The following is a 23,195-nucleotide window of genomic DNA, read 5'->3' as shown; positions in this document are numbered from 1 at the left end:
ATAGAGTATACGGCTAAAAGGTAAATGTCATGCCCTAGCCTTAAGGGATGTATTCCTTTTTTAACACAGACGCAAGACATCTCTCATTTGCTTCCCGGATACTCTGCTTGCCTCCCCTTTCAGTGTTTGCTGTATCCATAGCAACAGAGCTCTTCTATTTCCCCTCCACTGCCTATGCCATTATGGAGCCAGGTGAAACCACCCACATGCTATCTGTTTGACTAGCTAACCATATTCTAACAGGGGCTCAGATTCCCCTGGTTAGGCATGAACCAAACAGGGGTGACGCAGGATAAGTGGGCCCAAACCGGCTGGAGAATAGAGCAGAAGTATTCAAGCAAAGTGCTGTTAGGCAACTGGGCAGAAGAAAGACTCCAGGTAGGCATTTTGTCTGCTCATTGCCTCTTTCACTTTCATGCTGGTATCAAAATAAGGCTTTCTGATTTAAGCACTTAAATTGAATGTGAGAACACAGGCTACCTATGTCTTTTCATGCTGCAGATCCAAAACATAATGCATGCCAAGGGTTTTGTAGCACCTCAGTTGGTAGTCAAAATCTATAGCAAAGTGATTAGGCAGCCTCAGTTCAGCTACATCAGCACAGCCTCCTGGTGGGAGAGGCTAGAGCTGGAGACTAATTGCATTGACGTGAGTGGCCACGGGCTGCTGCTTCAGGATCCAAGAGGAGAAATGACTTAAGAAATACTGTACAACAGTGCGGATCGATAGTGAAGTGTGAGCTTTGCTGATCCTCGCGCTGGGCTCATTGCTCAAGTCCCCGTATATCTCCCCCCTCCTCACTCCTCTTTGCGATTTCTGTTTATTCTGCCCGACACAGTTCACTCGGGAGCCAAAGACGGCCAACAGCACCAATCGTGTAGACTACCGGCCCCACTGGGACTTCAAGCCAGACGTCTTTGAGAGAAGATCTGCCCTGCTGAGAGCTGAGGTCAGCCTTTAACTGCTCATTCATGGCATTAGCACCAATTGAATGCCTGTCACAGCCTTGCAAGTCAGGGCTTTCTTCTCAAGATTGTGGCCACTTCTGCATAATATTGATGGCCAAGATAAAGGCTTGTGATAAAACTCTTTATGAAAGCAAGTTTCTGGTCAGACTCAGCAGTCATGAAAAATGTGTAAAATAATCAGTCTTACTGGGCTGTTAAAGGCTAGTTAGAGCAATTTGCTGCTGTCACATAGTGAGCCTTTTGAAGATTATTGTAAAAGAATAGGTCATGCCCTCTATATCTTAATCCAGTGAAGTCCAATGGATACAGGCTGATGTGCATTGTCTTCCAGGGGCTTCCATCCAAACTGCTTTTTGCCCACCATGGCCCACCGTCCTCTCATTACTTGGTCACGCAGTATAAAGAGAGCTACGGGCATAAGCACACGAATGCTTTGCCCACTCTGCGACCCTGGCATCCGGACAGCTTGACATGGCAGTTTGACAGATCTGACCAGCCAATTCCTGGTAAGAATACAGTTCAAAGTGCCGTGCCACCACTGCCTGAAGGTACAGATTATACATGGGGAATGATATATTAAACAATGCAGGCAGTAGCGCCATGAGTGTTGAGCAAACATCAGAGGATTAAATTTTGCACAGACAAAACACATCAGCAGTTGTGCTCATGAACAATTAAATCTGGGTGGCCCCAGATGCCTTTTATTGTTCCAAATCAGTCACCAGTGTAATTAATGGCTGCAGTAACATGGCAGTTAACTTTCTCTTCTGTGTTCTTTCACAGCCCTTCCAACCAACTTTGGCCCGCCGCAGTCCACAAAGCACCGTTTGGAAAAGCAGCAGTCACACCTCCCGTCACTGACTGTGTACAGGTCAGCATACCAGAGGCACCCACTTAGTACCTTCTGCCAGAGCCGCTGTGCCAGAGCTTCACACATGCTCTCCAGCCACCTCCATGCAGCCAATCACAACAACAAGGACCTGGATCTGAGATGCCGCTCGCTACTACAAATCCCAGATCCTTGTCTCAGTCTGAGTCCACAATCACAACAGGCTTAGAGACAACACTGTGGTTGCTTTGTGGTTTCTCTTGTTTTAATAGTCGGCTCCATGAAAAAATTTAACGGAGCAGACCGTTTGGGAAATCAAAAGCAACTTAAAAAAATTAAACATGATTCTCATTACATGGCTGTGAGGACTACTGCAGGTTTACTGTGTTATGGTGAGTTGCTTCAGTGTTTATATATATGAATATGTGTCTGTCTGTGTGCAAGATGGAGAAAGGAGGGGGCAATAAATCATGTCCGCCCTTCCAGGGGATAATTGTATGCAAATTCTTCCCCCCTCTGTACAGTTAATATCTGCAACTCATGGAATGGGCTGTTAGCATTACCCTAGATAACAGAAAAGAAGGAGAAGAAAAGCGTCGATGCCTGAACTAACCTGGGCATTGAGGCAAACTGGAAGCCATGAGTCATCCAAGGCAACATCTGAAGGGACGTGTCTAACTCCCATTCCATTAGGTGTTTAGTTACAGGGATTCAAAGTGTTTAATTAGGAAGAATCAAAGATGCTTATGTTTGATGGTCAACCATCTGCGACTGCCTCCCTTTTTTCCCGCCTGCCTGCTGCCTTCCCGAGCAGCTGAAGCCCTGTGCTTCACCCAGTGTTCGCCGGTTAGTCACTCTGCTGTGCTGCTGATGCCTGTGTGTCACATGACATCCCTGTGTTGTGGGAAGTCTGGAGCTTGACATGTTTTACCCAAAGCACGGTGTTTGCCTTGAGAGCCACATGATGGTGCTATAGCAGCACGTCACTACTGTGAAAGCCATCAGTGAGTCTTTGAAGTCCTCAGCATGAAAGTCTGTATCGTGAAAGACTTTAATGTAAATGAGCAAACAATGAGGGATTTAATATTTGTATCATTCTTATGCATATTTCCATTGTTAGTTTAATTGCACAACACTTGGAAAATAAACCATGTGTGTTTACATTGTTCCTGTGTTATTCTATTATTGGTTACCAGTGCACAAATACTGGGATAGACTTTTGACTTAATACCATTAATTGTGGATTAATTTGCAGTGAATGACAAGTTCATAAATTTCTTTGATGTTTATGGAACAATAGATAACAAAACAAAGAGATTTAGTAGGTACAATGAACAAAGAATCTGCTCAGTCAAGATTAAAACAAATGGCCACCAAAGGAAAGTGACTAGAATTATAAAAACAACTGCAAGTTGTTGTGTTGGAAGAGTAAAGTAAAGACAAATTCTTTTAGATCAACCATTTATATTGTATGACAAACCCATTTATGTCCTGTCATATTTAAAGAGCAACTGTGGATAATTGCATTGTATCCAGGCCACTCTGTAAGTTATATTGGTGCCCTACACACTGGAGCAGTGATATATTGTCACTATATTGCCCAATCTCTGCATTACGTTAGAGCTGAATGAACTCATTTACTGTGAGGCTTATTTATGAATTATCTTTACAGCTAAAGAGGTTAAGCATCTGGAATGATATAAAACTAACTTAATGGCAAGAAGGAGTGGCAAATCAAAGAAGAGAACAATTTACATGGCAGCACATCCTGTGTAAATCTAAGCAAACAGTAGTTTGACTACCATTAAGAGTCTAATACGTCACATCTAGTGCTGGGGATCGAGACAAGAGAAACACACATTTCTTCGTGTAATACCCAATTCAAAGAAATAAAGTGCTAAAAGATACGGAAGCTTTGTGGAAAGGTGACAACACAAATCTTACAATTTGCAAGAGCATTTGGGGGTTGGGCTGGAAGAAAAACCCACTCAGTCAACCAAAAACTTGATGTAAAGCATGCTCTGGTAGCGATACTCCATCACCACCCAATCTTATCATCAATGGAAAACTGAGTCCGCGTTACACGCTGGTCTGCCGAGGCTTCTTATCAGGAAGCGAAAGGACAAAGGGGAAAAGTATGCCCTTGGCTGCAGAGAGGACACTCAAATTCTCATCTGTGAAAGCAGGAGAGATCTCATCGGCCTCAAACCTCATGGTGAACTGGCGACTGACACAATAGATTGTGTCATCTGTCGTGACACACTGGAAGGCAGGGCAGCGCAGAAGCCGTTTGGAGCTGCACTCGTACCACAGCCGAGCCACCGTATGGTAGCGGTACACGCTGATGCCTAGCACTGAGTTAACATCAAACCGATACAAAAATCTCCCCACGGCTACCATATCTGCAGTTCTGTCTTTGCTGCCTACCAACAGACTTGGCCTCCAGGTGTTGGTTTTGGGGCTGTAACGCAGTAGGATACATCGAAGAGTTCCCCCTGAAACGAAAAGCTCTCCATTGCACACTGTGACTTGATGTGCCACTGCAAATGTATCATTAGGCAGTGGAGCCACAAATGTCCATCTGTCCAGTCGCGGGTCATAGCGCTCCACTGACGAAAGGCACTCCCCTCCGATGGCGTAGATGTAGCCCTCCAGAGCGGCCAGTTTGCAGCGGGGCCTGGCTTCATTCATAGGACTGATCTCCTTCCAAATGGATGTCAAAGGATTGTAGCAAAACACTCGCTTTGAGGGTGTCATTTCTCTGTCTGTGCCTTGGCAGCCCACTGCCACAAATAAGTAGTTATCCATTGTGCACATGGCACAGGCTTTAGAGATGACCTCCTGTGGGATCAGGCAGAGTGTATGCCAAGCGTCTTTGTAGTCATCATAATAGTATACTGCACTGGATGTCCTCCTCTGCTCTGTCTCTGCTGTCTGTCCTCCTGCGTTCCTCACCCAGTCTTGAGGGTCCATATCTGCCACCATGACAAACCTTCTCCCTCGTATTCTCTGTTTCCTGATTTGTTCCCGCTCACCAGCCATTAGCCGCCCATAAAGGTTGGGGTCCCTGAGCACCTGGAGGTAGTTGTCTGACATGACTCCCAGGGCTGCTTTCTGCACAGAGGCCTGGCCATGTTTCTTGGCCAGGTAGAGCATCTCCAAACAGTTACCCAGATCAAGTTTACTCTTCAAGCTTTCCAAATCGGTGATGTCAAGAGTTTTTGTCTGAAGGTGTAAAAATGGAGCCCCTGCTACACTCTCTAGATCTGTCCCTTCCCTTGCATTAAGATCTTTGTTGTCTGTTGAGCTCAAGATCATAGGGTGAACACAGACAGGCTGATCGGTGGTTGAGGCCAGCAAGTGAGTCATTCGAGTAGAGGCTCTTGATGTCAGAGAGGGGATGGAAAGCTCAGACTGCTCAGCTGCAGACAGATAGCTCTCCTTGCGTAGGAGTACAGGCCTTGAGGGGTCCCTCGGCTTGAGGCTTCCCAGCGAGGAGGGATCCGCGGCGGTGCTTTGTGGTAAAACCAGATCACGCATAATGATGGAGCTCAGAGAAGAAGGAGATTCTGTGAGGCTGCTGCCACGACTTCCAAACTCCGCTGGCTGTAACTCAGAGTTCCTCTCAAACTGACCCAGTGTAGTATTTGAGTCTGTAATAGAATGAGAAGAGGACTCAACATAATAATCATATATCTTTCCACGCACAATCTGGTCTCCTGTTCCTTCCAGCACCACGTTAGCATCCTCCACTTTGATCTCTGCCTTAGAGAGGAAGCTGGAGTAGGCCCCCTGGTGCTCCAAGTCCTGCCTTAACTCCCTGCCCACACCCACACTGCCCTCCAGCTTCTGCAAAAAGCAAGGGGAGCGGCGCCCCGTTGCACTGACCATCCCTCTCTCCGTTGGATGAGGAAGGTTCAAAGCAGATCCAAATGAAATATTACTGGTGGCAACCTTTGCCTGCTTCTGATGAGCGAGTATCTCTCCTTTCAAACTGATATCTTGGTCACTATATGGCAATCTACATGCATCCTCACTCTTTTCAGCTTGGGTCAGACGAGCTTCTGCTGATATTTCCTTGGAGCTGTCAGACGTCAGGTTTTCAGTGGCTGAGCGCGAGGGTCTGGGTTGCTTGTCCCCATTGGTGGCGTCATGTTTTGGTGAGTTTTGGCATCGTAGTGTCGTATTGCAGTTTTGGCAGGTTGCATTTTCTGGCGCTTTGTTGTCTTTGATGCAGACCTGAATTTTCTTCGCATCCCTGGAGCTGTAGAGCCTGTAGGCCCAAGAAATGAGCAGCACAGCAGCCACGGAGATACTCAGTTTCAACAGAAGCTGCATGTCGAACTGGACTCCCAGAAGCTCTGCAATGGGCATAGCTGCAGCGGTGATGGCGGCGACGACTGGTTGACTGATCCTATTGAATGTTATTGTCAATGCGTCTCAGCTGACAGTAGCATGCTGTCTGGTTTTCATTGTAAAAGAGCTGCTGTGATCTAATGACTGCACCTCTTGTCTAAAGGATCAAGTGTAAGATGATACCGGTGGAGGTACTATTTGCATCCCTGGTTCTGTAGAGGCGGGGCACCAGTCATGCACCATCTGTGGCAAGTCAGATACAGACTCAGCAAACATACACAGAATATGTAAATACCATAGATCAATATTTGGTTATGTAATTTGCTGACTCACCCAAGTTTTTCCTGTAACTATACAAATGTTGTCTAAGAACTCCGGTCAAACTTTCTGACTAAACTTTATTTGAGCTATGCTGTTGTTGTGGCATCTGTGTTTACATGAACAGGAGGGGTTCAGGTCATGCTTTATTAGGCCAATTTCTGAAAATGTGCATAAAAATATTATGATAGATCACAGTCTTTACCTCAAGCACACAGCTAGGGCTGCAGGAGGAAAACATGGTTTGAGCAAGGGGTGGAGAGTGATGATAGGTGACATTTATCAAATACTTAACCAGGATACATCTGTTTGCACAGCCATGCTGCAGATCAAAGGTCCTTTTCTGTGCCAGCGCAGATGCTTAAATTACTCTCTCTCTAAAGAGAAGCTGAAGATTGCTGTCGAACAACAAAATAGCAGGCAGTCACTTGATATTATAAACACATAGAACTGTAAATAATAGAGAGAACTGTCTGAAGAATTCCCTCTGGAAAGAAAAACCTGACAGTGTCATTCATTTCCATACACTACACCGAGATGCAAACATACATCCTGTCACATGGGAGCCATGTCCCTCCGTCGCAGCTGTCAGGCTGTCATTTGTGCTGCTGATAACACACTTGAGGCTGCGGTCAACAACAGAACAGTGTTTATTTTAATAGCGCTCTGTGGAGCATTTTAAAGGTGCATCACATGGAGAGGCATATAGAGGGTGTGTCAGGTGTCCTAGCCGACATGGGCGCTGCTTGGTCATCCGATACCTGAGCCTGCAGATGACATAAAGGAAACTGGATTCTGCAAGCATGGTTGACTGCTGAATAATTCACAGATGGGCCAGAGAGGCAGCTTCTTATCCTCACCATTGCTCCCAGCTCAGGTGAACTATTGAGAGTGCTACTGAGAGGAAAAAAACATGATTGTCAGCGCTGTGCATTGTCGTATGGCGGCATTTTCACCTCTTCTTGTATTGTGCGTGACAGGTGTGCAACATGTGACTGAACAAGAACAGAAGGCACAAAGACATTTTTTTTTAGCAGCCATTTGCTGCTGTTTCCTGTAAAAGCTATGCAGTTAAGTGAAGCATGGCAGGCAGACGAGGGGTGTAGACACAAAAAGCAAAGCTTCATATTTTGTGACCGTCACATTTTTTGAGTCATCAATTTGTTAAGGAAATAAAAGACAAACTGAGGTGACACAAACTTTATCCATAGGGGTCATTCAGCTTTCTCACAAATAAACCTAAACAGCAGTGACTCACTGTAGCAAACAAAGGTGCAAACAAAAGCCTGCTCTTGTTTTCACATCGATGTCCCTATAATTAAGGACAGTTACCACTGAAGGGAACAATTAAATGCTTCACATCCAGGGCTAAAATAGGAAATTCTTCCTTTCTGGGCAACAGAAAATGTAATAATGTAAAACCACATATTGAAAAGGGTCTTATTTATTGCCTGTTAGACTTTTTTTTTTGGTCTGGGACAGCTTTGAATAGATTTTTATTAATTTTTACGAAAGTTACATGAAGTCTTCGTACATACTATTAAACTGAGGACATTTGTATTACACACATATGCACACGCACGCACACGCACGCACAAAGTCATGATGTACTTCTTCTATTGGCATGACGATTACATAAATACAATTTGCACATTCCCTAATGCGTTCAGGTATGGCGATGGCCCTGTTTTGTCTCTCATGAATGTGAAATGGGTGAAAAAAGCAAAAAAAAAAAAAAAAAAAAAAAAAAGCACAGAAGTGCCTCTTGAATAAAAATTAAAATGATGAGTTATAATGTTATACAGTGGGTGGACAAGGATTCATGCCCTTCACTTCCCTCACTGGAAAAAAGAATTAATTCAAAGCGCATATGACATTAAAAATGTTTGTGCTATGCAGCTCTCATCTCCAGAATCCAGGAATATGGATTGTACTTTGGCAAGGTGAGCTGATATCCCAAACGGATAGGTCTATCCTTTCTATTTGACTAAGCTTTAAAAATGTCTCCTCTTCCCTCCCACCTGGTTTAAACCTTAATCCCTTAATACATGTTGTGTCCTTAGAATAGCTTAAATTGCAATTCTTGTGAAGTCCAAAAAATGCAGGATTACTCTGCATTGAGCTACTCTTCACTGTGTGAGAGCGCGCAAGCTGCAAATGGTTAACAGCAATGCCAGAATCTCCTCCGCGTCATGCTGGGGTCAGTACAATCAGAAATCTGAAACAAAGTCATTTTCGGAGCTTGAATGTAATTGAGCAGACATAAAAATGAGTCATTTTCTCTCGGCCTACGCAGCCTGTCCTTCAGATTTCCTTTATACTGTGAGATTATCATAAAATTGGACTCCTGCAACAATCTAGATATGCAGGAGTGGCCAAAATGACCTGTACCCAGCATCAAAGACGCCTGGAAGATGCACATATACTATGGAACATGTCAAACACAGTGTTACAAGTAAAGCCAAGGCTTGCAAGTTTTATCATCTCTCCATTTTAATACAGGTGAAATGAAACAAATGCAACAACCCTGTTTACACACGCTGCCTCAGGTGAGCACCTCCCTGGAATGGCGGCTAAAATGATCCTACTAGTACTGTAAATGTCTGGGTAAGAGTTACGTATTGTACACAATGTAGGTCACTTAAGATAGTATGTCACAAGTAAATAACTTGATTACAGGCCAGTGACAATGAGTTGCAGTGCTGTCAATTGCAACACACCAAAAGGAGAAAGAATCGTCAAACGTCACATGCACCACAACCCCAAAACAGCAGACATATGTTAGATCTTTTTTTTACTCTGTCCTTGGAGACCTGCCATATAGATATAAAAAGCCCAAATGAGAAACATAAAGGCTGTTAATGCGTCTGTCCGTTCAGCCGAGAATTATCTCTGAAAACAGTGTTGAATGAAGTACAAACGAAGGTGGAGAAGTGTAAAACTCCAACTATCTCAGCAACCATCCCTCACCATAACCCATATAACCTCTTTAATTATTTTCAATATTTACAATGATGTACACAAAATACACTCAAAAAGGAGATTTTTTTTCTAGTTTCTCAATGCATTTAAATCCTCTTGTACATTCCGAGCCATCAGAAAGAAGGAATACGTGTATATTAATAAAAAACGAATGTTCTCTCGGAGCATCTGTGTTTGTTCCCCCGTGGTTTATCAGCTTGTTGCTAATCAGGTGCATCCCAGGACATGTAACAGACGGGTGGGGTTGATACGGTGGCGCAGCCTAAGCCAGTTCCACTTTTCACATTTCAGTCGACACCAATGACATTTTGACTCATCGAAATAAAATCCAAATGCTTTTTTCTTTTCCGTTTCAAATCAACTGATTTTATTGATCAACAGGCAGACGTGGGACAAGAAACAAAAAAGGTGTAGCTGGGCAGGGCTATATAGGGGGTGGTTATTGTCATGTTCATCACGTTGTTCTTTTGATATCATTATCTTGGTTATTATTTTGTTACAAAAACAGTGGCGCGCCATCCTGTGGTGGTACTGTTTCCTGATCGACTGACACATGGAGGGCCTCTTGATGACTGGAGAAGGCTTGCAGGATTTGTGGAAAGTGTGTGCGGATGTTGTGTAAGAAGGGCGGGTATGTGTGTGTATGTGTGCGAGTGAGAGTGTCTCGGATGAGGGGTTTCACGTCAGTTCCACGGTCACTGTGAGGACAAGCGCCATCCACGTTAGTCCGAGCACGTCCAAGCGGGAGGCTCCATCTACAAACACCGGAGAAACAGTCGATCAGAGGGAGACACACTTCCTCTGTTATCAGTCTGTTCATCAATCAGAAAAGTCATATTTCTGGCACTCCTGAGACATAAATCCTACTTTTTAGGACTTTTACGACCCCTTTATGTAACCTTATTCAAGCAGACAGAGGAGATGATTCAGATCTCAGAAAACTGCAGGTTGCACTAATCGCTTGTTTGCTTGTAAGCATGAAAAGTGAGACGTGTTGTTGCTTGTAATTTATGTACAAACATGCCTTCGAAGCATGAGAAGCATGCCTTAGAATATCTGTAAGTTCTGAATGACTTTGTGGCTAATTTGCTCGGTTTTATCGAGGGCAAAGGTTTGCACGTTTCAAGCGTGTGTTTTTATTGTAATGTCTGGTTTGATGCAGCTGTTCCCTTAATTCACTTTTCTCCAATGGGGAGACAATAAACCTAACTTTAATCACATGCAATGAATGTGATTTAGAGCGACGTTACCTGGTATTTTTTAAAGTAAACCGTTTTAAAGTAAACCACAATGTTTACTCCAGAATAACCTAATTGCTATTTTGGTAAAACCAGTGCTGAAGAGACCAAATAAGTAACATTAATTTGGAAGGTATTATTATTATTATCAAGTAATTATCAATTGCATTTAACCTAAATGCATGAAAGTATTATATTGTCACTGTGTTGTAAGTTGCTCTGCAGTAATATACGCTACTTAAAGTCACATTTGTTCTGGGACTAGAGGTGTGTTGAGTTTATATCGGTCATGCAAATGATAATGATAGCAATAAAACCCTTCTTTCTTTCAGTACACTCATTTTTAGAAAATCTTATTCTTCTTTGAAGTGCAATATAATGACATGCAGTCGAGTCAGGTTTGGTTATGTCGACCAGTATCACAAATTGCCTCAAGAAGCTTTGCAGTCTTGAATATGACACAATCTATCTTTAGACATCTGTTTGGAAAAGGTAAAACTCCCCCCAAAACCCCTTTAAAAGGGGAAAAACTCAGGGGAAAAAGCTCAGGAAGAGCAGCAGATATGCAATAGCTGTCATGTGCACACAACAGATCAGCATAGTAGAACAATCAGGATGACAAATTCTAGATATGGATCGTGGAGGACATTGTCTATATACAGTATAGGACCAATGCACCAACTCCCAAATATGTCCCTACATGGCCTTTGGTGCAGTCCAGACAAACACAAAGATATTCTTTCTTGTCAAATATTTGAAGAGCCCTCAGATAAAAAAAATGAGATGTGAGGAGTGAAGCCCTTATTTTATTTGACTTTTTCTGTTTTGGACTTGTTCTAAGGCCCACAGCGGGGACTCCAGATTACAGAGGAGAGCTCAGCAGAGACAGCAGCTTTATGCAGCCATTGCTTTTTGTAGCTCCCTCACGGACATCACACAGAGAGGACTGTGGAACTGGAGCTGCTGCGGGAGGAAAGCTGTCTCGGACTGTGGGTGTGGCTCTGCTGACATAACCAACACTTAGCTCAGATTGTGCCAAGATTGCAGATACACCAACAATCACAATGTGAACCTGAATGCATCGGGGTGTGGCTACATTCAGTGTTTGATCTGTCTGCGGTTAGTCCTGTCAGGTCCTTTGAGTCTGGATGATAGAATACTATCTGGGATGATGGGAAATGTTGATTTTAACAGTTACGTCATATGATTTTTCAGGATTGTAAATTAAACCGTTAAGGTTTCTTAATGGATGCCTGATAATCTGACATTTGAACAGAGCGTGCTCAACTGTGTTTAAGTCATACAACATTAGACAATAAAAACTGGATCTTCTCAATAAATATCTCATCCTGTAATGGACTCATCCAACCATAAGATCATCATCTGAGGTCCCCTTCCAGTCCACAATCATAGATGCAAGTCAGCCAGCCATCTGTTTGCCTTCAGATTTTGGCTCAGACCTCAGTGCATTTCTGCCAACCTGAATTTGAACTGGAACTGATTTCTGTTGCATCGTGCTCTTTTTAATAAAGGATGACTCTACCTCAGTTGTGCTGGACCTCAAATGCCAGCCGAAAAACTAATGCTTTATATATTTTTTTATTTTTTCCACATGATGTCATGACTGCTTTGACTCCAAAGAAGGCTGAAGTCGAGTTAGCTGCCTTTACAAAACTATTTGATATTTCTGACTGTGGCTGTGGCACATCTGCTTGTGCTCCTTCCAGTCTGGTTCCAGTCTCTGATCTGACCTCTCCTCTAAAAGAGGATTTAAATTAGAATTTTGCACAGCACTGTGGAAAAAGACAGATGTAGCATGTCTGCCAAAAAAAAGAAAAAAATGCAGATTACTTGATTTTAGCTGCTGGCACTTATGATATTGTTATGTTTGAGTCCATTTTTGAATGCCAAGCCCATCAGTTGAGACTTAGTTAGTTGTAATAATTTTTGCTTTACGATTGCACGACCGTGTCTCAGCCATGATGCTGCATCGCCCGCAAAGAGGTAATAACCCCAAAGTTTTGACACTTTCACCAGCCTAGGCTGACAGGCACAGCACTGCGTGCCAGAGAACATGTCACATTTTTGTCCTCAATTTCACTCATCTTTTAAATTCTGCTCATTGCCGTACAGTGCGGCTTGACAAGTTGTCTGGGAGAGTCAAATTCTGACAAAGATAAATGAACATAACCCCTCACAGGAAGCGCAGTTTTCTCAACTGCTGCGGCCTTGACTGACTGATGAGGGTGGTCCTTTCCCCTCGCACCAGGCGACGAGTTGAGTATTCAGCCATTAAGCGATCGGGCACGTGTGTGGTGACCTCTTGGGGCCGTGTTGTACACCAATTTGACTTGCATGCAAGGCATGTCTGCGCGTCCATGCTGACCTGATTCTGTCCTTGCTCTGACACACCTGCTCCTGCGCTTACCACAGCATTTGCATATTCAGATTTGCATCCCTAAGATACGACTAGCAGAGCCGAGAAAGGGAGGGGAAGAGAGAGGTGGAAAAACAAAGAGCAAAAAGGGAAGAGAGACTGAGAAATCGAGCGTGGGGGAAGACGAGAGGCAAATAATGAGATGTTTTGAAAGTAGGAAGCAGGAAAAGCGAGAGAAGGAGTGAAGCCCGTGTTAGTCTATAAGACTGCTCACATCTCATGTGACTGGGGCAGCTCGTCTTAAAGACAGCGCCGCTTGCCATCTGCTTGGGAATCTGTTCACACTGTACGCTGGGACAAACATGGGTGTTACACACATGCATAAGGGATTATACACTATGCAATTACACCATTCAATTACATTTTCCACTTCATCAACAGCAGCTCATTGTGAAAAGGAAACTATTACCATACAGGTGCTCTATTGATTCTTGCTTCATGCTACAGAGGTTACAGTTTATATTTAGTGCACATGATGAATTTTACAGAATTTTGCTCTTTCACTAATCGTTAATTACTGCACACTAGGACTGACCATGACATGCTGCCACATTCAACTATTTTTTTATAATCTTTTATCAACCTTGGAGGAAATGAAGCTAAGGGCTACAAACTAATCTACGTGTTAAAGAGTCTCTTTTTATGGTTCACTCAGTTTTTCTTACTCCACTGTCTACACTCTGATTGCTATTTCTATGGGGTCACACTCTGATTTCCGTCTTAGTGAGTCTTAGACCTCTTCACAGCCCATCTAAAAAGTCTCTACACTCTAGTTGTTTAGCCAGAATTGAATTTTTTTACACTACAGCATAATCTGCACTGACCATAAGGCCTGAGTGGCCACAAACATGCATCAAAATTGTGAGCTCGGCTGAAGAGGAAAAGTAGGAAATATAAATATGAGGCAGAGACAGAATCAGCGAGGGAGAGGGAAATAAAGTGATGAAAAAGGGAAAGCGCAACCAGAAATGGATGAAACGGGAAGACAGCAGCTCGGCATTGGGAGACAGAAAGCGAGTATGAAAAGTCAGAGAGGAGGAGAGGAAAGACAGACAGAGAGATTGAAGTAGAAAGGGAGAGGGAGCGGCAGAAAAGCGCGAGAGATGGAAAGGTTGTTGTCACAGCCCTGCGGCTTCTCCTGACAATCCCTCATCTTTACATATGATAATCTCAGAAGCCGCAAATGAGCCACCACCGCACATATGAAACACCAATAATCTCACACTCAACCAAAAGTGACAGGCTTGGTTAGTCATTGGAAGAGGCTTGTTGCTCGCTGCTACTGAACATCGGCGAAGATTAATCCTGACTGAATCACTCAGGCAGTCTGTCTGGGAAAATGCATTCAGGACAGAATGAGAAACATCCACTTGTCAATACTTTGAATGTTGAAACCCTGGTCTCTGATCAGTGCCAGATTTCTACACGCTCTTTCTGACTGAACAGACAGCGGTGCCACATTTTTCGGTATATTACAGACAGCATTGCTGGAAATATGGTGATCAAGCGATACAGCGGGAATCATGAGACGCATTATTATGAACACACAGTCAAAGATCTATGAGTCAGTTCTGTGGATGAAATACTTACTGTTCTGATTCTGTGTGTTTTTCATCATGCTCGGATTTTCTGTTGGAAACAAAGAAAAAGGATCAACTGTGAGATGATCAAAAAAAGCGTAGAGACTGAGCGCATGAAGGAGGGAGTTAATAAGACGATAAAGAGCGAGACAAGGAGGAGGAGACAAAGAGAAAAATAGTCATTTCTGACAGAGGTTGTGGCTTTCTAATGAAGCTGAACTCCAGAGTTCCTGAAGCACATGTTTAAATGGCACACCCCCAGAGAGGAAGACTGGGCCTGTTAATGGAACTGGGAACGCAGAGCACTGCACCAGAACAGCTCGGACACTTTCAGCAGCAGTGAGACCAGGCAAGTGCAGCTGTGGCCAGACTGTCTGGGAAAGAGGTCTGGAGAAACTGACTCCACCTTTAATAAGTAGCACCAATGTCTACCCTGCATAATACACTGACAGTGTGTTTTCAGAGTTCTCAGAGGGATGAAGTAATTGCAAAGGAAGAAGCAGAAGGGTTTGCAGAGTATTAGCAACACCCCTGAATTCCACTTTGTGAGCTATTTTTTGTCCTAGCATACCGTCTGAGCAGGTGGAAGCTACACATACAGCACAGTGTGAAACTTTTTTGGTCTCACTGCAGCCACATTAACACAGCAGTTCCTCAGAGAGGCGCAGGGAAATTAGCGTGTCCACGTTGCACATGCACGCTTGTGTTTGCCTGCTCATGCAAAATTTGCACAAGCGTAGATATCTGTGTGTTTCTGCATGTGTGTGCACTTTGTCTGCCTGTGTGTGTGCGTGTGTGTGTGTGTCACTGCCCGGCTCTTCAGTGCTGACTCACTTCACAGTAATCTCAGAGAGTATTATCACGGAGGGTGGCTAAAGATGTACATCATCAAGACGTGAGCGCTGCTCGTCGTCAGTGGAGAGTCTCTATACCAAGCCGTCATTATACTCTATTATTCCTGATGATGTATATTGAACACTTTGCCAAGCGAGCAGAGCCCCCAAATACTTCTCTCTCTTCAACCCCGGCAGGGAGAGAAGTGTCTCATCTCAAGGCCACAGGGGACGGTGCCAAGGTCACTTAATCACCATTTACTTCCCCTACGCGTGAGGGGAAGCAATCTACAAGGAGCAGGCAGACAGATGGGCCATACTAGGCACGTAGCCGATGACACCTGAGGGTGCATCAGGGTGTTAAATAGACATTAGTGCTCTTCCTAGCAAAACGCCTCCCAAGGTAACGCCTCCCTAAAGTGGCACTTTCGCCTTAATGTTGGTTCTTATTAGGCCCGCCCAGTAATTTGTACATTTGTGACATACTTTAAAACCCTGTTCACAGGAGTGTTTCAGGAAGAGGATTCAGACAAAATGATGGATACAATATTCTTTGTTTCAAACTCGATGAAGTACGAAAATGGTGTCGACCTGATTTAAGTTAATGGGGCACTTCAGGACTGAAGTGCAATGCGTGTGCGAGCCACACTCACTCCTGCACTTTTTAGAAATCCTCCTCCGGTTTCTCTTACGTGATTTGACTCCTGTAGAGCACAAGTGTCAAAAGCTCTAACGTTGTAACATCGCTGTCTTTATCTATCTACAGTAGAGAAATGTCTTCTGAGCTTTCACACATAGGTCTCTGTTACGTAAACGCTTCATAATGGCTCCATTCAAACATGACAGAGCCATTATGGCTAGAGCTGCAACGCTGGCACGATATTTTACATGTGGTATGCGAGAAGGATTGATAGCACATATCAAAGAAGACGTGTTCTCACTTCTCTTAAGGGCTGCATCAATGATGGATTTCAAAACTTATTTTGTAGCTGAAGCCTTAATTAATGACCGTCGTGAGTGTGAGGGAGGCTCAGCCACGCTAGCGGAGACCCCCTAATATACTTCATTATCATAACTGTTAGCTAGAATAAAGAAATTTGCTGCCTAATTTGTACAAATGATGTCTGCATATTTAGTGCTTTGTGTGTTGTGGCATCTGTGTTAACAGGAAGTCTTTTAAATCAGACTTTTCTGGAAAAGTGACTTGAGGACTTATTCAAACATGAGACCAACACGTCAAACTGGCATCGCATTTAGGGTAAAGTGCACGTCTGAAAAGTGCCAACAAAAGAGCCAGCACTCATTTACAAATCCTGTCTACTAGAAATTGGGTTTATACACAACCAATTTGTATTCACAATTATGTTGTGCTGACAGACGTTATGGCAGCCTGGATTGTGTTCAGAGTCAAGGTTTTTTCAGTGAATGGAAAACTACATTCATGTACCACGCTGGAGCTGCAGGGAGGTGGTCGGGGCGGCCGGTGGACCTGTAAAGTGCAGGACTGTGACACCAGCATTGAAGTCCAGACTGTGGTTAAAGCACGTTGGTTAAGATCAGAGGGTTAACCGAGTGCTGCCAGTGCCTAAACATAGCCATAAAAAAGATGCATAATGCTGCAACGTTGCCCATTTTGGCAAAAAACAAATGAAATCAGCTGTTCAGTCTGAACATTTTTGCACCTTACCGGGAGCCTTAACTACATTTCCTCATTATGCATCACACTTCCTTTAAAACATATCTGCTGTGGTTAATCAGCTACATATAAACGTAATTTCTAGGAGGCAGCGCTCCGTTTCCCTGCGTATAGCAGAACCTATTTGAATAAAACTCCCCTCACTGATAAAGCCTGCTGAAGAAGCTCAGAAGTGCACATCCCAGCTCTTCCAAGAGTGTGGAGAGTAAACAGATCCAGAGGAGCACGGCACACAGATATAATAGAGCCTGTAAGCAATCCAGCTCCCACATCAACACCAGTAAATGAACAACTTCCAGATTCGGATGAACACGTTGCCGTAGTTTGGCCATTGAACAAAGTGCTTTTCTAACACTGTCAACAACAAAGGTCCTTTGATTTCATCATGGGCCTTTGATGCCACTGTTGGCTGTTGGGGTTGAAGTGAGAGTAGTACAAGACAAGGCTTGGATGGAAGAGTCGGTAAATCCCTTGCTTGAGAATAGTCATCCTCACTAAGTGCAGCCTTAAAAAGAATGTGTTGTGAGCCAATTAGGGATACAATCTCTTATTAATCACACACTTAGCTGCATAAATGATTAATACCTAAAAGCGGCCACATGAACCTCTGAAGTATTTTTCAAAGATACTGTAGACACATGAAATGAATTTTGTGGAATTATGTAATTTTCTGTGACATTCAACTGTGTAATTGTGAAAGTGTTCCAGACAATTCGTGTGGAGCCAAGTTGTACAGTAACAAAAAAAATGTTTCATATTCATCGTCCTCTAAATAATTAATCAAACTTAAATGTGATTTCAGTTCGACTGCGAGTGTAGTAGCCACTGCAGAACGGGGGCAGGGCGCGTTGCTGAGCGGAGCGTACATACCAAAGACTATGAGGCGAGTGTGCGTATCCGTGGAGCCCAGAGGATTCTGGGCCGTGCAGCGATACATGGAGCCGTTGAGCTCGGCTGGCACTCGCTCCAGAATCAGCTCCTTCCCCTCACGCTCGGTGCTGCCATCCAGCAGGCGGCCCCCGACTCGTGTCCAGGTGAAGAGGGGCTCGGGGAACACCTCATTCTATCAAGACCCGGCACCCGCGAGGGATGAGAGAGAGGGAAAAGAGAGGGAAAAGAGAGGGAAAAGAGAGGGAAAGAGAGGGAAAGAGAGGAAAGGAGGGGTGAGAGGGTGGTGCAGAGAAAGTCTGTGAGTCTCAGCCAAGAGATTAAGAGCAAAGGATACATGAATAATACAAGCCCCAATTTTTTCCCTAATGCAATGGCAAGTTAACAACATGCATTAATAATCAACACTTCACTTTACAACAGTTTTTTTCCTCCTCACATTTTGAGCCCTCCGGAGAATACTCCCCCGAATTCCAATTTAAAAATATAACCCTCCATAAAGCAGCATTTCATTCATACCAGTGGGTTGACGTGTTCATAGATAATGAGAGGACACAGAGCGAGGGTGAATCTCTTGACTGATTCCACCTCTGAGGTTTAAGGTTTTGCTTCTTCATCTTCCTTCTCGCACCATAATCCCTCCGTGACACGTGCACCACAACCACACACTCGCGCACATTTTTGGGGACATCACATAGACTTGCATACATTTCCTGGAGACCCTAACCACAGCTTAGTCATCACCCTAAAATTTAATGATTTACATTATGGGGACTTGCATTTTGTCCCCTTAAGGTTGGATGAGTCGCCACAATGTGACTGTGCAAACACATTTATGTCCCCACAACATTAGTAACACATGGCCACAGACACACACACATATTCCTAGACAACCTAACTTTTTAAAACAGTCTTTATTCAAGGTCTTTTTTCATAATATATGAGGGTACTTGCAGCCCTGCTGATCATCCATCGAAGGAGGGACCTTTTTCTTTTTTATTTAACCTTCCGCCGTCTCCAGTCGTGTTGTGAAATATGCTTGGATGACAGTTTGTTGTGGTTGTTTGAGCATCTATAGAGCATCATTTTAACTCAACAGTCAGATAAAAGATGCTGAATTATTCCTCCTCTAATATGAAGTACTCACAACTTGAATGAATATTGCTCCATGCTCTCTAAGAAGGCGCCTGTGTCATTAAAGAGAAGCTGAGAGACTCCTTTCAGTCTGAGCGGTGGACCTTCTTTTCTCTCAGCGCTAAAACCTTTAAAAAGTAGTTTTTGACAATAAGTCTTCAGCTTCATTTGGGATAAATGAACAGAACCAGCTTATATACTGTTTCCCATCCTTCCTGCATTCCCCAATTTTAACATCACATAACAAAAATCATACAAGCAAACACAGACAAATACAAGTATAACCAGTATGAATGTCCCCGAACTGGACTTGCAGCAACTCGCTGCTCAACAATAGAAAATATCTCAAATGTCATCATTCTTGAGAAAAACAGATGCTGAGCCAAATAAAAGCTTTGTAATAGTAGCTGACATGCTAACGGCAATTTCACAATGTATTTTCATACCATTTAAATAAATGCAAGACAGATTAATTACCTAAATATCAACATTTGAAGTGTTTCCTAACATACTCGCAGTTGCTTTACTGACTTCTATCATAATAGGCTGTCACTGTGTTTGCACACTACACTCCTTCATTCAAGCGGCAACAAAGCCAACCCTGCTGGAACCACTTTACAAAAAAAAAATAAAAATAAATCTAAAAACAGGCTGCAGTTATTCAGGAGTGAGAAAGATTCAAGCTTTAGACATTCACAACCATCCAGGTAGCAAACATTGTGTCACGTTAGCAGCGTCTCAGGTGTTGTGGTGTTGAAAAATTTAAATACACAATTGTGAAGCAAAACTGGATTAATACATTTGGATTATCAACATCACTTAATAATTCGTTTTCCTTATTATTATTTTATTTATCCGTACTACAGTGTTAATATTGCTCTTTGCTAGCTGAGAGGGGACTTTAAACACCAGTGGACTTCTGTTTATCTGTGCAGTGGAAGGCTGTTTTGACACTAATGAGCTTTACTGCCATCTACTGGACTTTAAGATGTATGGCATATAAGGCCAAATGACCATTCTCACAATGTTAACAAAAGTGAAAAATAAGTTGTGTATCCGCCCCGTGATTCAGACCCACTCCAAATTTTAACATGGTCTTCCTTCGCCCATGCTACACTTTTCCACCAAGTTTCATGGTAACCGGGAAAGTCGTTTTTCTGTAACCCTTCTGACAAACAAACCAACAAACGGGACTGAAACATAACCTCTTTGGCAGAGGTAAATACATGTTTAAGAGGCCTGTATCTTTCAGTATGTAGCCTGTGAAATAGCCCTCATGTAGTCTGAAAGCCTTCCTGGGGCTGTAAGTCAACGGAGGAGTGTGAAAAACAGCTCAAGTTAATGAGTCATTACAATCCCTGCTTCAGCCTGCAGGGGCAGTAGTGAGTATGAACTTTAACCCTCTCCCACCTGGAGGTCCCGTCTTGGCTTAAATAACAATTATTTCAATTTTAGAAATGATTTTAGGAGCAACAACGCTGAGGATGGTGAGGTCCACTGGAGGATAGGAATGGAGCACGAACATGCAGTTCACAGAAACACACAATATAATATCCCTTCCATCCATTTGATACACTCTTGGAATAAAAGGCCCTGAAACACATTTCAACAGTTCAGCCTTTCGGTGTAGAAAGGGGTGTCCAGCACTCTATGTCAAAGAAAAGCCCACGTCATTTGGACATCAAAGGTACTTGACACATGACAAGACAGAAGGAGATGTCTGTTCGTGCAGAACTTAATGGCTCATTGAAGAGATTCGAGGTCTGACCTCAGTGATGTTTTTAGAGATCAGCAATGTATGACCTCATCTTTTGTGACAAACACAGTGAATGAAGCAGGAGGTGTAAAATAAATGTCTTCCACATGCCACCACTATCTGTGTTGGAAGAGAGGTGCATGCGCTCAAAATGAGTTATGTGAGTGGAGTGAATCAAAACAGAGCCAACAAATCCAGCTTGTGCAACACTACCTAAACGCTGGTCATATCAGTTAAGAGTGCACGACCAAACAGCTGAAAATGAAAATGAGTCCAGACTGCAGTTTGTCTTCCTTTGCGGCTTTTCAAGCACAAACAGCTGCTATCAGATGTCAACATCGCTCTCCACTGACTCAAAAAAGGGCACATCTGAGAATCCTTCCCCAAAGCGAGCAGTGTTGGTGCATTTGTTTGTCATGCACCCGAGATCAAATCACATCATTCTCACATGTCCGCACAAACCAGACATTTCAGAGTTCAGGTAAACTACTCTGAACATGTGTGGAGCAAAGCTGCCCTGAATAATCCAAAGTGACCCACTGAAAGAGTGAAAACGGTGAAAGCACTCAACCTGCTGGTTTGTAATTGTTGTGACAAAGCTGGTGTGAATTGTCTAACCTTTCAAAATAAATGTGAATAAAAGAGCTCTCCAAGGTCTATGTATAAGTCATGACAGCGGTTAAATGAGTCAGTAGATTGAGACCAGCTCTTGGGAAAAGGTCACATTAAGAAAAAAAAAAGAAAAAAACACTAAAAGGGTTTAAGTGAGAGCTTCCTGTCACATGGCCCCAAGAGCCTGTAGAGTCCAAATTAAAAAGGTCTGAGCACTGTAGTGCGCAAACCATCAACGTCCTGTTTAATCTCATACATAAAGCAATGAAAAATGAATACAGAGACCACACTGCAGGATGATCATCCATAATAAATTCCTAAAACAATAAACCTGAGGGGAAACTGGCATCTTATTTTATCAGAAAGGCGGGAGTCAAAATTATCTGTCTTGACACACAATCTTATCTACTTGTGAAACCCTAGAGCTGAGGTCCACTGAAGGATAAGGGAAATTTGCTTTCTGATCAGTCTGCATGCGCCGATGCCCTCGCTGCCGCGGGGGCCCAACTGGCTGTATGCCACAGTCAAGCCTGTTTATAATAACCAATTTTAACACTGTTCAAAGAAAAACTTTCGCAGATTCCCGAGGTCATTCAGCAGACGTAAACACATGTACAAATCTGTGCAGTCAATAGCTCGGTGCACTAAACCAGAAGCAGCACAAAACATTCATTTTGCATGGAAATGTGTCAGAATAAAACCGAAGACTTATGATTCCTACAAGCAGTGACCGAAAGGCAACAAAGGCGATTTGTGCTGTGGGCCATTAACAGGTCCTGTATCAGGATTAGCCCCATCCTCTTCACCTGACTGGCACCAGCTGCCTGGCTTCAATGTGTCATTCCTGTCAAAGGGATCAGGACCATCCACGGGCCATTCACACTCGGGACATGGTCTTTTCTTTGTCAGGGGATGACAGTGACACAAAGACAATCTCTTTGCTGTTACCTTTAGCTCCTTCTTTGAGATCATGGAGCAGAAAGTGTGAAAGCAGAAAAAAACGACATAGCATAGTCAGACCGATGGGCATGGACATCAGATGGACCCCAGTCATTCATATGCAAATTAATCTTTCATTTTTGAGTTTCACTGGCCCACCTCTACCTGCGCGTGACGGCCACATCACCGAAGTGCTGCGGCTCGTCCACATGCGTGTCCACACAGACAGCGTTGCTGCAGCAGTGCCTCATCCTTCTACACTGAGTTTGCCTTTGATAATGGCCATCAGTGACAGAATGTTTCATGTCATTTGTTAACAAATGAAGGGATTCCGTCCACAGAAACACTGAAGGGCTTTTAATTTGAAACGGATATGGGAGATGTTAAGTTTAAATAGACCAGATGACATGATGCCGCAGCCGTGCCTGAACCGCCCTGCTCGCGTGGGCTGTGTGGCTGCTCTAACCTGTTAACACGGCCGCCAAAATGACAAGCAGGAGGATCTGCGATGCACACACACTCAGCTCAGGTAGGCGGTGTGGCCCAGGTGTAAAGCTTTACTGAGAAACAGCCATGAAATATCAGTTTTTACAGTAGTTTTTACAGCCTGTATACTTAAACCACAATGT

At 43.5% G+C, this 23,195-nt stretch overlaps 3 protein-coding genes across 4 annotated transcripts in view; 1 reads left to right on the top strand and 2 right to left on the bottom strand.

Annotated features, from left to right (window-relative positions):
- Window positions 1–179: 179 nt before the first annotated feature.
- On the top strand, window positions 180–2,963 carry cfap107 (cilia and flagella associated protein 107). Its single transcript, XM_070958332.1, has 4 exons — window positions 180–378; window positions 839–949; window positions 1,300–1,474; window positions 1,752–2,963. Exons 1-4 carry the CDS (start codon window positions 268–270, stop codon window positions 2,024–2,026), a joined length of 672 nt encoding a protein of 223 aa, XP_070814433.1. The 5' UTR covers window positions 180–267; the 3' UTR covers window positions 2,027–2,963.
- An 805-nt stretch (window positions 2,964–3,768) lies between these two features.
- Window positions 3,769–7,955, bottom strand: klhdc7a (kelch domain containing 7A). The gene has a single exon (XM_070958329.1). It carries the CDS (start codon window positions 6,169–6,171, stop codon window positions 3,877–3,879), a length of 2,295 nt encoding a protein of 764 aa, XP_070814430.1. The 5' UTR covers window positions 6,172–7,955; the 3' UTR covers window positions 3,769–3,876.
- igsf21a (immunoglobin superfamily, member 21a) overlaps window positions 7,942–23,195 on the bottom strand; it is a 181,453-nt gene continuing 166,199 nt past the window's right edge. Inside the window, exons 8-10 of one of the 2 annotated variants that reach the window (XM_070958331.1) lie at window positions 18,108–18,300; window positions 14,719–14,757; window positions 7,942–10,208 (exon numbers count right to left, since the gene is read on the bottom strand). In XM_070958331.1, the coding sequence (XP_070814432.1) occupies window positions 10,132–10,208; window positions 14,719–14,757; window positions 18,108–18,300 (309 nt within the window). In that variant the 3' untranslated portion in view covers window positions 7,942–10,131. The remainder of the gene's footprint in view (window positions 10,209–14,718; window positions 14,758–18,107; window positions 18,301–23,195) is intronic. The other variant, XM_070958330.1, reaches the window with a different exon arrangement.

Source organism: Chaetodon trifascialis, chromosome 3 (assembly GCF_039877785.1).
Source record: "Chaetodon trifascialis isolate fChaTrf1 chromosome 3, fChaTrf1.hap1, whole genome shotgun sequence".
Taxonomy (NCBI): domain Eukaryota; kingdom Metazoa; phylum Chordata; class Actinopteri; order Chaetodontiformes; family Chaetodontidae; genus Chaetodon; species Chaetodon trifascialis.
This window is presented reverse-complemented; position numbering and strand designations above follow the sequence as displayed.